The sequence below is a fragment of the Marmota flaviventris genome, chromosome 18, assembly GCF_047511675.1.
Source record: "Marmota flaviventris isolate mMarFla1 chromosome 18, mMarFla1.hap1, whole genome shotgun sequence".
Classification (NCBI taxonomy): domain Eukaryota; kingdom Metazoa; phylum Chordata; class Mammalia; order Rodentia; family Sciuridae; genus Marmota; species Marmota flaviventris.
The window spans coordinates 6,787,568-6,800,236 of record NC_092515.1 but is presented as its reverse complement, the minus strand read 5'-3'; the positions used below and the strand labels follow the sequence as shown (position 1 = coordinate 6,800,236).

Sequence of the window (12,669 nt, the reverse complement as noted above, 5' to 3'; positions counted from 1 at the left end):
GTGAGGGCAGGCCAACTGTCAGAGCCTACTCAAGCTAGACAACTTTAAGACATATTCCATTTCCAATGTGGGGTAGAGGTTGGTACAGGAAAGTGGAGCTAGAAACCTGAATCCAACTCCCCAGCCAGGGTTGAAGGATCCCGCATCATCCTGATAGTTCCTCTTATGATACAACCCTGTGTGTGCTCTCACTGTGATGGACAGCTGGCCTACTACCTCAAAACAGAATACCCTTTTTAAGCCAACATTTGCCCTCTGACCAAGAAGGAGTTCTCATTTGAAAGTATGCTCCCAGATAATTAAAAACCTTCCATAGACCATGTTTCTCAAGGTCCTCTGGCTAGTTGCTTGCATGTTCCAGTTTCTACTCAGCCACCACCCACTTCTTGACACATTCCTTCCTTGTCCCTCTCTCCAGAGTGGGTAAGGCAATGTCCTCTGAGCTTGAGAGGTCAGCAACTTAAAACCAAGGGCCTCTGGTTGGGGTTGTGGATCAGTGGTAGAGCACCTAGCACATGTGGCCACTGGGTTCTATCCTGAGCACCACATGAAAATAAAGTTATTAAAAAAAAAAAAAAACAAGGGCCTCTGATGGTCAAATCCATGAGAACCAATCTGAGCAGTAATGTATTGGGGCTGATTAAACAGTAAGCACTCAGTAAATATTGGCTATTATTGTTATTTCCATGATTACCCTTCAAGCTCCTTCAGAAGAACTCCTATTCATCCTTTGAAACCCCATTTGCTTTAGTTGTACATCCTGCATGGATTGAGATCTTAAAATTAGAGAGCTTTGATTTTGTGATCACTTAAGTTCCCAAACTGAGGCCCTTAGAGCAGCCAGGCCATCCTTGAAGTCCCTGAGCATCCAGATCTCTTCTTTGCCTGATCAGTTCCTGGGCATGGCCCTTATGCCCGGCCATTCCGGCTGAGTAGTGTGCAGACGCAGGCAGTGTCAATTCGTATCCATCGCCAGCCCACACGTCCCTGGGCATCAGAAGTCAATGCCCGCACATAAGACTGCTTGGCCTTGCACTCGGACACCCAGTGCTTCCGGTCCACGCCCCGGCAGCTTCCTCCACCTGCACCAGGACCATCTTCCCCAGCACCATCAGCCTTGCAACGTGTCTCGAAGAAGTACTGCCGGAGGGGGCTGCCACCAGCTGCAGGCACCTCACCTAGCACCTCCACCTCTCGCCCACGTAAGTCCACAGCTGTCCGACGGTCTGTCACCCAGCCGCTCACTGCGTCACAAACAGCCAGCTCACCCCGGCGACTTGCTGGTGCCTTCTCGCTCACCCCACGCCGACTGCGGTTGGCTGGGGCACCCGCTGGCTCCCCAAAGGCCCCAGCCTCCAGTAGGAAGAGCAGAGGGGGTCCAGCAGGGGCAACCCTGGACAGGGCTACTCGGGGGGACAGAAGGTCCCACTCAGGGGCCAGAAATGGGGGCAGTGTTGAGGGTGGAGGGTGGAGCTCCACTGGGACACTGGGGAGGAAGAAGAGCAGGAGGATGGGGAGGGAGTAGGAGGGGTGGGGGAGCATCTCTCGGGCACCTGAGGACAGAGAGAGGGAGGCTGGGGTTAGAGAAGAGGTAGAGACCTCCAAGGAGTGGAAGGTGGGAACCACAGGGGGATTATATACTAGAACTGGGAAAGCCCTAGGGGGACCCTATGTTCTCAGACTTGGGTAACCCCCAACTTGTAAATTAATAATAATTATTCAATTACTTTTACTTCATAGCCAATCAAATGGGGAAATGCAGGCTCAGAGAAGTTATTGACTTGCACCAGGTCTCACAGCCAGCAATGGCAGAGGTGGGGTTTGAACTCTGAGCAACTCCACTTGGCCCTCCTGCCTCTAAAACCCCCAGGAATCTTAAGTCCTATGGCTTAGAGGACAGTCCAAAGCTTTGAAACCTGGAATTTGGAATCCTAGGGAGTCCCATTTTCAGCCCCAAATTACCACTAACTTCCCATCTCATGTCTGTCCTCATTTTTCCCGAATATGAAACTGACCCTGGGCTGGGAGAGGCTGGTGAGGTGTGGTTATAGCTGTTTGTCTACAACATTCTGGAAGCCTGGAGAAATCTGGGAAGCAGCAGGTGTTTGCCAGACCTGTCAACACCTCCTCCACCTTGAAGCTCCGGGGTTGGGGGACCCTGTGGAGGACACAGGTGGCCCCCTCCTTCCTGACATCTCAGGAGAGGGAGGGGGCAACCACCTGGGGGAAGAAGGGGACAGACAGATTATATAGGCAGGTGGGGGAGGGGCTTGAGCCCCTGAGCACCCCCTTCCCAGACAGTGAACGCCAGGCCCCTTCCCAGAGCCCCCCTCCCTGCCCAGGTGATGGCTTCTGGCAGGATGGGAAGCAGATGGGGGAGAAGAGGGGAGGGGAGAGGCTGCAGATGAAGGAGACTGGAAAAGATTACATCTCCCCTCCTCCCATTCATCTCCCAGACAGGGCGGGGGCGGGGCTGGCCTGGCCTGGACACCCAGGTCCTGAGGGCCCACACTCAAGAAGCCCTGGGTCCCCGAGGCTGCTTCCTGGAATGTTCCCTCCTCACAGGACAGGCCAGGGCCCGCCCAAGACTTCTACTGCACATACCTGGAGTGGCTGCCTGCCCTGGCTGGGAGACGGGGAGATGGGAAGGTTGGGGTGTGAAAAAGAGCGCAGGTTGATCCAACCAGGACCGGGAGTGTGTCCCCAGCTGTCTCCACCCTCAGACTAAGCGTCCTGGTCCCCAGCTGCCTCCTTCGGACCAAGGAGTCCAGGCGCCTCCTAAGCCCCAGCCTGCCACCTCCTCCAACCCCGGAGTTCTAGAGTTTAGAACCTCCGGGTACAAAAAAGTGCGAACTCCCTGTCTCTTCCCCCAGGAGATTCGGGCTGGGGACGCGGACCGAGTCGCGACTGGGGCAACCAGCTCCGCGTCTGGGACACGTTCCTCCTGCCTCAGTTTCCTCCGACAAGCCCCGCCCTCCCGGCCCCGCCCCCGCCCCTCCCTACCCGAGGGCAGGGCGACCGGGACGCCGGAATCCCGGAGGAGGAGGCGCGAGGCTCTTACCTGGGGCGCCCTCCTCTGCTCCCCGGCTGCCCCTGGCGCGGCGGCGGCTCCTCCTCCGGCTCGCTGGCTGCAGGGACGCCCGCTGGCCCGCCGGCTCCGCGCGGCTCGCGCTCGGGAGGGCCTGGGTCGGGGGCGGGGCGGCGCCCGACGGCGGAGGAGGGGCGGGGGATCCCGCCTTGCACGCACGTGCCGGGACCTCGGAAGCCCGGCCTGGCTCGCGCAGCCCCCGCACCGCGGTCCCAGGAGTCGGGGCCCAGCCCCTCCTCCCTCAGACCCGGGAGACCAGGCCCCCGCCCCCGCTCCAAACCCCGGGGTACCAACCCCAGCCCTCCTCCCTCAGACCAAGGGTCCGGGATCCCAGCCTTCCTCCCTCCGATTCGTGTGTCTAGACCCAGTTCTCCTCCCTCGGATCCAGGGTCCAGGCCTCCTCTTTCAGCCCCCCCCTCAGATCCAGAGGTCCAGGCCCCAGCCCTCCTCCCTCACACCCAGGAGATGGGCCTGAGATCCTATGCAGTCTTTTGCCAATTCAGTGTCAATCTGGGGGCAGATTCCCACCCTCTGCTCTCATCCCCACTTTCCCAGGAGCTCCCCGCCAGACATTAACCAGCTGGGCTTGGGCAGCGATAAGGCCCGACGCCTCAGAGACAGTGGATGTGGGGGGCTCTCCTACAGAGTCCTGTCTCCTGGAATTTCCTGGGTGGGGACTGGGGAGAGGGTCTTGTCCTGAGCTCAGACAAGAAAAATTCAAGGTATTAAAGGACTCGGGGACAAAAATGTTTTAAGAACAGGGTGACCTGTCTAGAGAAACTGAAATTATTCAGATGCAGAGGGGAGGAGAAGCCATAGAAATAGAGGGAAAAGGACAGAAACTAAGGGAAAGAGGCGGGCAAAGACCTAGGGCGAGGGATGGGGAACAAAGACCTGGGCAGAGAAGACAGAGGGGCAGACATCCCAACAGAAGGGGAGGGAACCCGGGGAGGGACAGGGCCTCGGAGAGAGCCCTTAAGAGATGAGGTAGGAGCTAGAGAGTCCTGGGACGGCCCTATGGGTGGCAGGGCCTGCACCCTACCACACCTCCATCCTGGGACTCTGCTCCCCTCCTCTGAGCTATTTTTAGAAAGAAAGCCGACACCTGCCTTGGGGGGGGTCATCAGGCACCCCTCCCTCAGCCTAAATATAGCATGGCAAGGTGGCAGGAAGGGTGTCCCCGGATTAGGGTGTTCCCCTCTCTGTCCCTTAGCAGCCAAGGCAACACAGAGGGCGGCTCCAGTTGTTTACTGGAGGTGGGGAAAGGGCCACTTCCCAGTCTGAATGACGTCACCATTCCCGTCACCTCTCTGACCTCTTCACACTCCCCCCATCCAGGCACAATCCACTCCCTGAGAAGAGGACGCTGTGTAATTTCCAGGCCCTGAAGGGTAACAGGGATGAGTGTTCAAAGAGGAGGAACCAGGAAACAGCCTGCCGCCCTTCTCTGGGTCTCTCTCTCCTCTCTTGGTCTCTTACTCTTCCCAGCCCTCTGCCCTCCTCTTTCTTGCCCTTGGAATTCTCTCTTCTGCTGGGATTGGTCCTCTCTCCAGGTCTCCTGAGTGTCTCTGTGATGGGTTCTGCACCCCAATACTCTGCTTTGTCTTTTGCTGTGAAGAGGGGAGTCTGCCTCCATTTCTGTCTCTGAATGTAACTTTTTATCCATTTCAAAAAGAATGACTGCCTAAAGGTATTTTTTTCAACCATTATCAAACTCTTCCTGCCATCTGTATCTTCTCACTTGTTGTATAAAAAAGTTAGTTTAGGGCCTGGGGCTGTGGCTCAGCGCTAGAGTGCTTGCCTAGAATATGCAAGGAGCTGGGTTCAATCCTCAGCACCACATAAAAATAAATAAATAAGTAAAAGGTATTGTGTCCAACTACAACTAAAAAAATATTTTAAAAAAAGGTAGTTTAATTAAATCTGGAGTTTCCAAACTGAATTTCTTTGCTATATTCTGAGTTGCTTAGATGGGCTCACAGGGAGGTGGGTCCTCAAACCAATTTCCCTCTGGTGCCTCGAAGGAAGAGTTTATTTGACTCAAAAAAGGGGTGCTAATGAAGAGCTAAAAATAATAACGGCAACACTCTGTAAACCACTGGATAGGTTTTAATAAATTAATACAATACCTTGAACAATGCCTGGCACATAGGAAGCCCTATATGTGTTAGCGATTGTAACCATCCTCCTCTTCCTCCTCTAAATGCCCTTTCATTCTGACTCTAGAAAATGTTTGGCTTTGCTACCTTGGGTAACAGCGTACCTTCTGAGCCTTAGTTTCCTCATCTATAAGACATGAGACTACTGGCCTCAGGAAGTCCCTGAACACCACGGACTGTGGGAACATGTGAAGCCCAGCAGCCAGCCACAAGCACCCCCACCCTGGTGTGCTGTGTGACCTTGGGAAGCTATTGCCCTTTTGAGCCTTGGGTTCCTCTCCTGGAAAACACAGAGACATCCAGCTGTCAGACAGTCTTCCTGAGCTGCAGGAAGATGGATGATCTCTTACGATTTTGAGAACAGAGACTGGGCCTCTCTTTAGGGTCAAGAATACCAGTTTTCCTGCCTTTTGGGGGGGCGGGGAAGGAGGGGCTTTCTTTCTCAGATGCTGTGTGGTCTGTCTTCATTTCTAGTGTCTGTCCTTCTCTCTTGGGGTGTCTGACACCCCCCTCCAGGTCTCCATGCCCCATCATTGGTCTCTGTACTTCTCTCTGGGTCCCTGTCCCCTTTCCTCTGGGTCTCTATTCCCCTAAGGAGTCTTCTCTCTATGGGTCTCTGTTTCCCTCCTCTGGGTCTCTCTTTCCTTCTTTCTCTCTTTCTGTCCCACCATCTCTCTGGGTGTCTGTCTTCCCCTCCTTTTTGTTCCCTTATTATGTCTGAACAGAGTACACACAGCTTTCTCCCTGTCTGTCTTCCCTCATGGCTCTGACTTCCATGTCTCCATGCTAAACCACAAGGGAGGACAGACAGAGCTGGGGCAAGATGAACTCTATGTGGGGTAAGTGGAAAGAGCATCTCCATCTTCCTAGTTCACCTGGAGGCCCTTTTGATGAACACCTGAATCCAGGGATTCAAGACCCAGTCCCTCACCTCCAGGGAGTAACGCTGGGCCAGTGGTTCAGTCCATTGCCCAGATCCACAACACCACACTTTCTCCTGGATACATGACTCTTGCCAAGTGCTGTTATCCTTAGGTCCTGGTGCTCCCACTAAGTGCAAAACCACCTAACATTGTCCTGTGGATCCCATACATATAGTCCAACTCAATCCAACCAAATTCACACAATGACCAAACTCAGCATGGCCCTGTGAGACTCCAACAGTGTTATGACCCAACTGAACCAGCCTTATTGATACAACTTGACAAAACCCTTAAAAGATGAACTCAGCCATAGGTTCCAACCCAACTTAACCCACTGTGACCTAGAAAGCTCATATTCTATTACTTGACTGTGTATTTCTACATGACTCACAAGTTCACAGAACCTAAAAAAAACATGGTCCTAGAAGAAACACAACGCCACACAATTCTCGACATGTCTCAACTCAACAACACCATGCATGGAACACACAATGGACCTCCACAGTGCCATGGGGGACTACCTGACTTGATCCAGCACAACTCTAGGGAGCTCACAAATCCTGTGTAACGCAGTTGGACAAGACTTACTCAGACTCACCAGCCAACCCAACCCAACGTGGACCTAGGAAACACACAGCATGATATGTATTTGTATAAAAAATATACAAATATGACAAAACCTATCTCAACACTACCCCAAAAGGCCCCATGAGCTGTGTACTACTCAGCCCAACACCAGCCGTTGCCATTCTTGGCTATTTGAGGACCCACAGGAGCTACCAAACCACACAACTTAAGACCCAACAAGACTCAGCGTTCCCCACTTGTTACCTCTTAACCTAGATGTTCCTAAACCCAATCCCCTCCCGCTATTTCCCCCTCTACCCTCCCTGCTTCCCTTGGAGGAGGTGTGAGGTCCTGCAGACCTCAACTGTCCCTCACACTTCAGTGACCAGGTGTTTCCCAGGGGGCGCCCAAAGTGGAGGTGGCAGCTCAGGCACTTCTCCATCCATCAAGCCCCCATTGGCCTTGCCCTCTAGAGTGCCACAGGGCTGTGTGTCCACATGGCTGTACATCCCGGCCTCTTCACCCTCTGTCTCCCGGTGGTAAAAGTAGCTGAAGTTGGAGACAATGACTGGTACAGGCAAGGAAATGGTCAGCACACCAGCGATGGCACACAGAGAACCCACTATCTTGCCACCCACAGTGACAGGTGCCATGTCACCGTAGCCAACTGTGGTCATGGTGACCACTGCCCACCAGAAGGACTCAGGGATGCTGGTGAAATGGGAGTCTACTCGATCAACTTCAGCAAAGTAGACTGCGCTGGAAAAGAGGACCACCCCGATGAAGAGGAAGAAGATGAGGAGGCCCAGCTCACGCATGGAGGCCCGAAGTGTCTGGCCCAAGATCTGCAGGCCCTTTGAATGCCGGGACAGCTTGAAGATGCGGAAGACACGCACCAATCGGATGACCCGCAGGATGGCCAGTGACATGGCTGGTTGACCCACACCCCGCTGTCGGGCCAGCTCAGTGCCCAGTGCCACAAAGTAGGGCAGGATGGCCACAAAATCGATGAGGTTCATCACGTTCTTGAAGAAGACTGCCTTGCTCGGGCAGGCCACCAGGCGTACCAGCAGCTCAAAGGAGAACCAACAGATGCACAGCGTCTCCACCACAAAGAATGGGTCGTTGAAGGGCAAGCGGGAAGTGGTTCCTGGCACGGGGCTGGAGCCATTCAGCCGAGCGGGGAACTGCAGGAAAGAAAGGGTTCAGGAAGGGACAGGCCAGGGCTGGGACATGGGAATGGTCTTATTCATTGAATAAATATCCAATTACTTTCTATAGATTGGTCAGTGGTCACTCTCCCAAGGCCCCAAGTGACCCGATTGTCCCAACACTCCCTCCCAGGACCCAAGGGAACATCCATGGAGAGCTAATTTTCTGATCTCCTGACCCATGGGTGGCTGGAAAGGTAGTCTCTGCCGGGTCACCGAGGGCAACTCCTGACACGATGCTTGAGTAGGGTGCAACCCTTTCCTTCCAAAGTCCTCCCTCCCAGTTTTGATTTTCCAGAGCAGAGAAGGGTCCCTGTGCGCTGCCCCTTCGTGCCCTGACTTTCCTTGCCCTCCCCAACCCTAGCCCAGAAAATAAGGGCTCAAGATCTCTGTACGACCTTTTGCTCACTACCCTCAGCCTGACTTTCTCTGTGATTGATCCCTCCTCCTCTATCCTCAGTCCCGTTCTCTCTCTTCAGGCCTGGCTTGAACCCCTCCAGTCCATCATTCCCACTGCTCTCTGCATAGACCCCGAGCTTTTCATATTCCATCCTACAGCTCCGATTTTTCATGTTCCTGTCCACTTGCCCCTGCTCCAAGAGCCCTGTGCTCTGCTGGCCTGTTTCTCACTACAGCAACCGGCCTTCTGTCTGACACGGCAGGTCCTCCAACTCTGCCTTTAGTGGGAGTACAGGTCAGACTCTGTACTTGCGCGTAGCCCCTTGCCCCGCCTTCTGATTGGTCAGGTCCTTCTGAGCCCCGCCTCCCTTCCAGCCAGGCCCCGCCCCTCACCGGGCCAGCTGCGGCCACTGAAGCTAGTCCTGGGTCGTAGCGGTCATCGCGGAAATCGGGCAGCGTCTCGAGGCAGAAGACTACGATAGAGACGAGGATGACAAGCACAGACACGACGGCCAGCACGCGCGCGGCCTGTGAGCTCTCGGGGAACTCGAAGAGCAGCCAGAGCTGGCGCGCGAAGGCATGGCGGGGCAGAGGGCGCTCAGGCGGCACTGGGCAGCCCTCGTCCTCACGCAAGCGCGCCAGCGCCGCCGCGCCCAGCCCGTAGAAGGCCACCTCCTCCAGGAAGACGTCGAGCGGCACGTGCGCCGGCCTCCGCAGCCGCCCACCCGACTGGTAGTAGTAGAGTACGGCGTCGAAGCTGGGCCGATGTCGGTCGAAGAAGTACTCGCGGCGCGCACCGTCGTAGAAGCGGCTGCGGCGCACCGGGTCCCCCAGCAGCGTGTCCGGGAAGCGGCCCAGCGTGCGCGCCCGCGTCTCGAAGCGCAGCCCGGCCACGTTGAGCACCACCCGCTCGCAGCAGCCGCACGGCGGCGGGCACCGCGGCTCCATGGCGCGCGTAGCCCCGGCGACCCGCGGACGGACGTGTGGCCCCGATGCCCGGCCCGGCGCGGCCCCGCCTCGGCCGCCGCCGCCGCCTCCCCAGCCCGGTGTCCGGTGTCCGGGCGTAAAAATAGCCCGGCCATCCCGCCAGGGCGCGGGGGAGGGGTCGCCGTGACCCCTGCGGGGCGGAGGGCAGCCCGGCGCCCTCTGCCGGGGCGCCCGCCTTCCCCCAGCCCCGCTGCACCGCTCTCTCCGCCGCTGTCGGCGTCCTGGGCCTCTCTTCACCCCGTCTCCCTCTCGCTGGGGAGCTGTGCTCTGCGTCTCTCGAGTCTCTGTGTGTGTCCTCTCTTCTCTTTTTCGCTCTTGGAGTCGCATATTTCTCTCTCCCTCTTCCTGTCTTTCTGTCTCTCTAAGTCTCTGGGTCTACTTGTGTCAATCGCTTTGGGTCTCTGTTGGGGATATATCTTTGAGTATTTCTTTACGGGTCAGTTATCTCTGAGACCTGTCCCCCTGAGGACCTCTGTCTGGGGATCTCTTGTCTTTCTGGATCTCTGACTTTATTTTGATCCTTGTTTCTCGAGAGGTCCGTGTTTGTGTTTTGCCTTCCTTTGTCTCTATTCTTTCTCTGGCTCTCTTCTCACTGGTTCTCTTAGTCCTCCGTGTCTCTGTCCCTGAGTGTCTCTGGGTTTCCGCCTTTCTTTTTGAGGTCTTTTCCTTTCCCTGTATCCCTAAACGGCGCGTGTCTGTTATAGTGCCTCAGGAGGACTCGGGTCATTTCCTTGAATCTCTGACCCTTACCCTTGGTGATGCCCTGGTGGCAACTGTCCTGGTGGTTGCCCCGTCCTGGGGCCCCTTTGGCAGCTGCAAACCACAGAACATGTTCGCCCCATCCCCTCGCCAGAGTCTGCCCAGGGGTCTCCACTTGTTTTCCCTGTAAGACTTAATAAGATGCAGCGGGACCTAAGCTATATGTAGTGCTGAATGGTGCAAAAGGAGGCGGGGAGATGCTGTAGGGTCACTCTCAGGAACCGAAGGGCAGACTGAAGATGTCCTTCCGGTCACCGGTATCCGGTGACACCGAGTAAAAATAGCCCATCAGATGGGCTTGGGGAGGTTGCTGGTGGTGGGCATCGGTTCCCCACCTCCACTGGGAAGGGGGTTCTGGGCGCCCTCTGCTGGGGGCATGGAGAGACGCACTAAGAGTTGTAACTGCCGATTTTTTTTTTTTTCTTCTTACCAGAAATTGAACCCAGGGAAGTTGTACCACTGATACATATCCCCAGCCCTTTTTTAATTTTTTTTTAAATTTTGAGACAAGAGCTAGCCAAGTTTCTTAGGGTCTCGCTGAGTTGCTGACCCTGGCCTTGAACTTAGGATCCTTCCACCTCAGCCTCTGGAGCTGTTGGGATTACAGGCATGCGTTGCTATGCCTGGCTCCTGTTAATTTGCTTTTTAAATTATTTTTAAGTTGTAGATGGACAGAATACTTTTATTTCTTATGTCGAACCCACAGTGCTTCACACGTGCTAGGCAAGTGCTCTACCACTGAGCCATAAACCCAGCCCTCCTGTCAATTTTTGAGGCATTCTTTTTGTTTATTTCTGGAAAGCTATGTCTCCTCTCTAGTTGTCTGTCCTCCTCCTCTGTGTGTTTGTGTGCATTTCTTTCATGGTTTATTTTTGGTTTTCTATATTGCCAGGCTGGCCTTGAACTCCTGGGATCAAGTGGCCTCCTGCCATAGCCACTCCAGTAGCTCTCCAGTTGCTGGCTTGGCTCTTTTGTGGTCTCTGCTGGCCTCTACCTGTCTGATTTGTCTCCCTTATTTCTTTGTTTTTATTTTTTCTTCCATTCTCTGACCTCCTTTTGTGGGTCTTTAAGCTCTGAGTTTCTGTGTTGGTTGCAGGACGAAACCTTTCATAAGTCAACCCAGAGCTCCTTCAGTGGCCCCAGGTCTCTTCCATGAGTCAAGGTGGCATCATGGTGGGGCCTGGTGATTCGTAGTGGCTACTCTTCCCATGGCTCTTTCATTTTCACCCAGCTTTGTACACCCTTAATCTAATCAGTCCCCCATCCTTTGCAACTTCCAAACCTTTGAAGGGACAGAAAGTCATGGACTATCAACAGCAGCATCTCCAGTAACCCCTCAGCACCTCATTCACCTTGTTGCTCTAAATGACCCCCCTCCTCCCCATAGACCCCACTTCCCTCTGGCTGCTGGGCCTGGAGGTAAGGCAGATGTCTTCCTTCTTGTGGCTTTTAGTCAACTCTACCTGACTTTGAAAATGTCAACTTTTTTGGAGCTGATGCTGTCTATGGATACATGTTCCCATCTATCTCTTTCTTTCTTTCTTTTTTTTTTTTTGGTGTGGTGCTATGAATGGAACCCAGAAACTCACTCATGCTAGACAAGTGCTTTACTACTGAGCTACATCCCCAGTCCCATCTCATCCTTTGATGAAGTCATTTCATTACCTTCTGTCCATTCCTGCTCATTCATGGACAATTTTAGATTCTGCCTACCTGTCCATCACTCCAAAATTACTGTCTTAAGCATTTCAGTATCCTCATATACATGATCCTTTAATAACCTGGCCTGGACTATATTGTAATTTCCAAAAAGGGCTTCTCAGCCAGGTGCGGTGGCACATACCTGTAATCCCAGTGGCTCAGGAGGATTGTGAGTTCAAAGCCACCCTCAGCAACAGCAAGGCACTAAACAACTCAGGAGACCCTGTCTCTAAATAAAATACAAAAACAAGGGCTGGGGATGTGGCTCAAGCGGTAGCGCGCTCGCCTGGCATGTGTGTGGCCCGGGTTCGATCCTCAGCACCACATACAAACAAAGATGTTGTGTCTGCCGAAAACTAAAAAATAAATATTAAAAATTCTCTCTCTCCTTTCTCTTTAAAAAAAAAATACAAAAACAAGTGCTGGGGATGTGGCTCAGTGGTCGAGTGCCCCTGAGTTCAATCCCTAGTACCAAAAATTTTTTTTAAAAAAGGGCTTCTCCTGTATTTCTTGTCCCACTTGGTTGTCTGAAACTTTGCCACACCCCATCACGTAGATTCCATGTCCCGTTTTTGGTGTCAGACCACTGAAGAAGGAACATTAGGTGATTTCTGAGGTTGGGCCATAAGAGGCAATACAGCTTTCCATCTCAATCTTTCTTGGGATAGTAGTCCAGGCCAGATGAATAGGAACATAGGCTACTGGCCTTTGGCCCTGGTGGAATTTAAGGCCCACGGCCAGCACCTGGAAGCAGGTCTCTCGGCCCATCCAGGGTGCTGATGTTCCTGAACTATCGATAAACCCACCCCATCAAGCCCTACGCAGATAACAGACCTATGAGTAAAATAAGTGTTCTTTATTGTTTGCAGCCATGC

At 53.9% G+C, this 12,669-nt stretch overlaps 2 protein-coding genes across 2 annotated transcripts; both read right to left on the bottom strand.

Annotated features, from left to right (window-relative positions):
• Positions 1-909: 909 nt before the first annotated feature.
• On the bottom strand, positions 910-1,542 carry Ntf4 (neurotrophin 4). The gene has a single exon (XM_027920299.1). The coding sequence runs from the start codon at positions 1,540-1,542 to the stop codon at positions 910-912; it is 633 nt and encodes a 210-aa protein (XP_027776100.1).
• Positions 1,543-7,108: 5,566 nt separating this feature from the next.
• Kcna7 (potassium voltage-gated channel subfamily A member 7) lies at positions 7,109-9,414 on the bottom strand. The gene is made up of 3 exons (XM_027920489.2): positions 9,377-9,414; positions 8,741-9,344; positions 7,109-7,924 (listed from the first exon to the last, which is right to left on the bottom strand). Exons 2-3 carry the CDS (start codon positions 9,293-9,295, stop codon positions 7,109-7,111), a joined length of 1,371 nt encoding a protein of 456 aa, XP_027776290.1. The 5' UTR covers positions 9,296-9,344; positions 9,377-9,414.
• Between the last annotated feature and the right edge of the window lie 3,255 nt (positions 9,415-12,669).

Coding starts and splice junctions, on each gene's coding strand:
- Ntf4 (XM_027920299.1), bottom strand. CDS start 1,542: ATGCTCCCCCACCCCTCCTACTCCCTCCCCATCCTCCTGCTCTTCTTC.
- Kcna7 (XM_027920489.2), bottom strand. CDS start 9,295: ATGGAGCCGCGGTGCCCGCCGCCGTGCGGCTGCTGCGAGCGGGTGGTG. Junction 7,925..8,740: donor CAGTGGCCGCAGCTGGCCCG/GTGAGGGGCGGG, acceptor TCTTTCCTGCAG/TTCCCCGCTCGGCTGAATGG.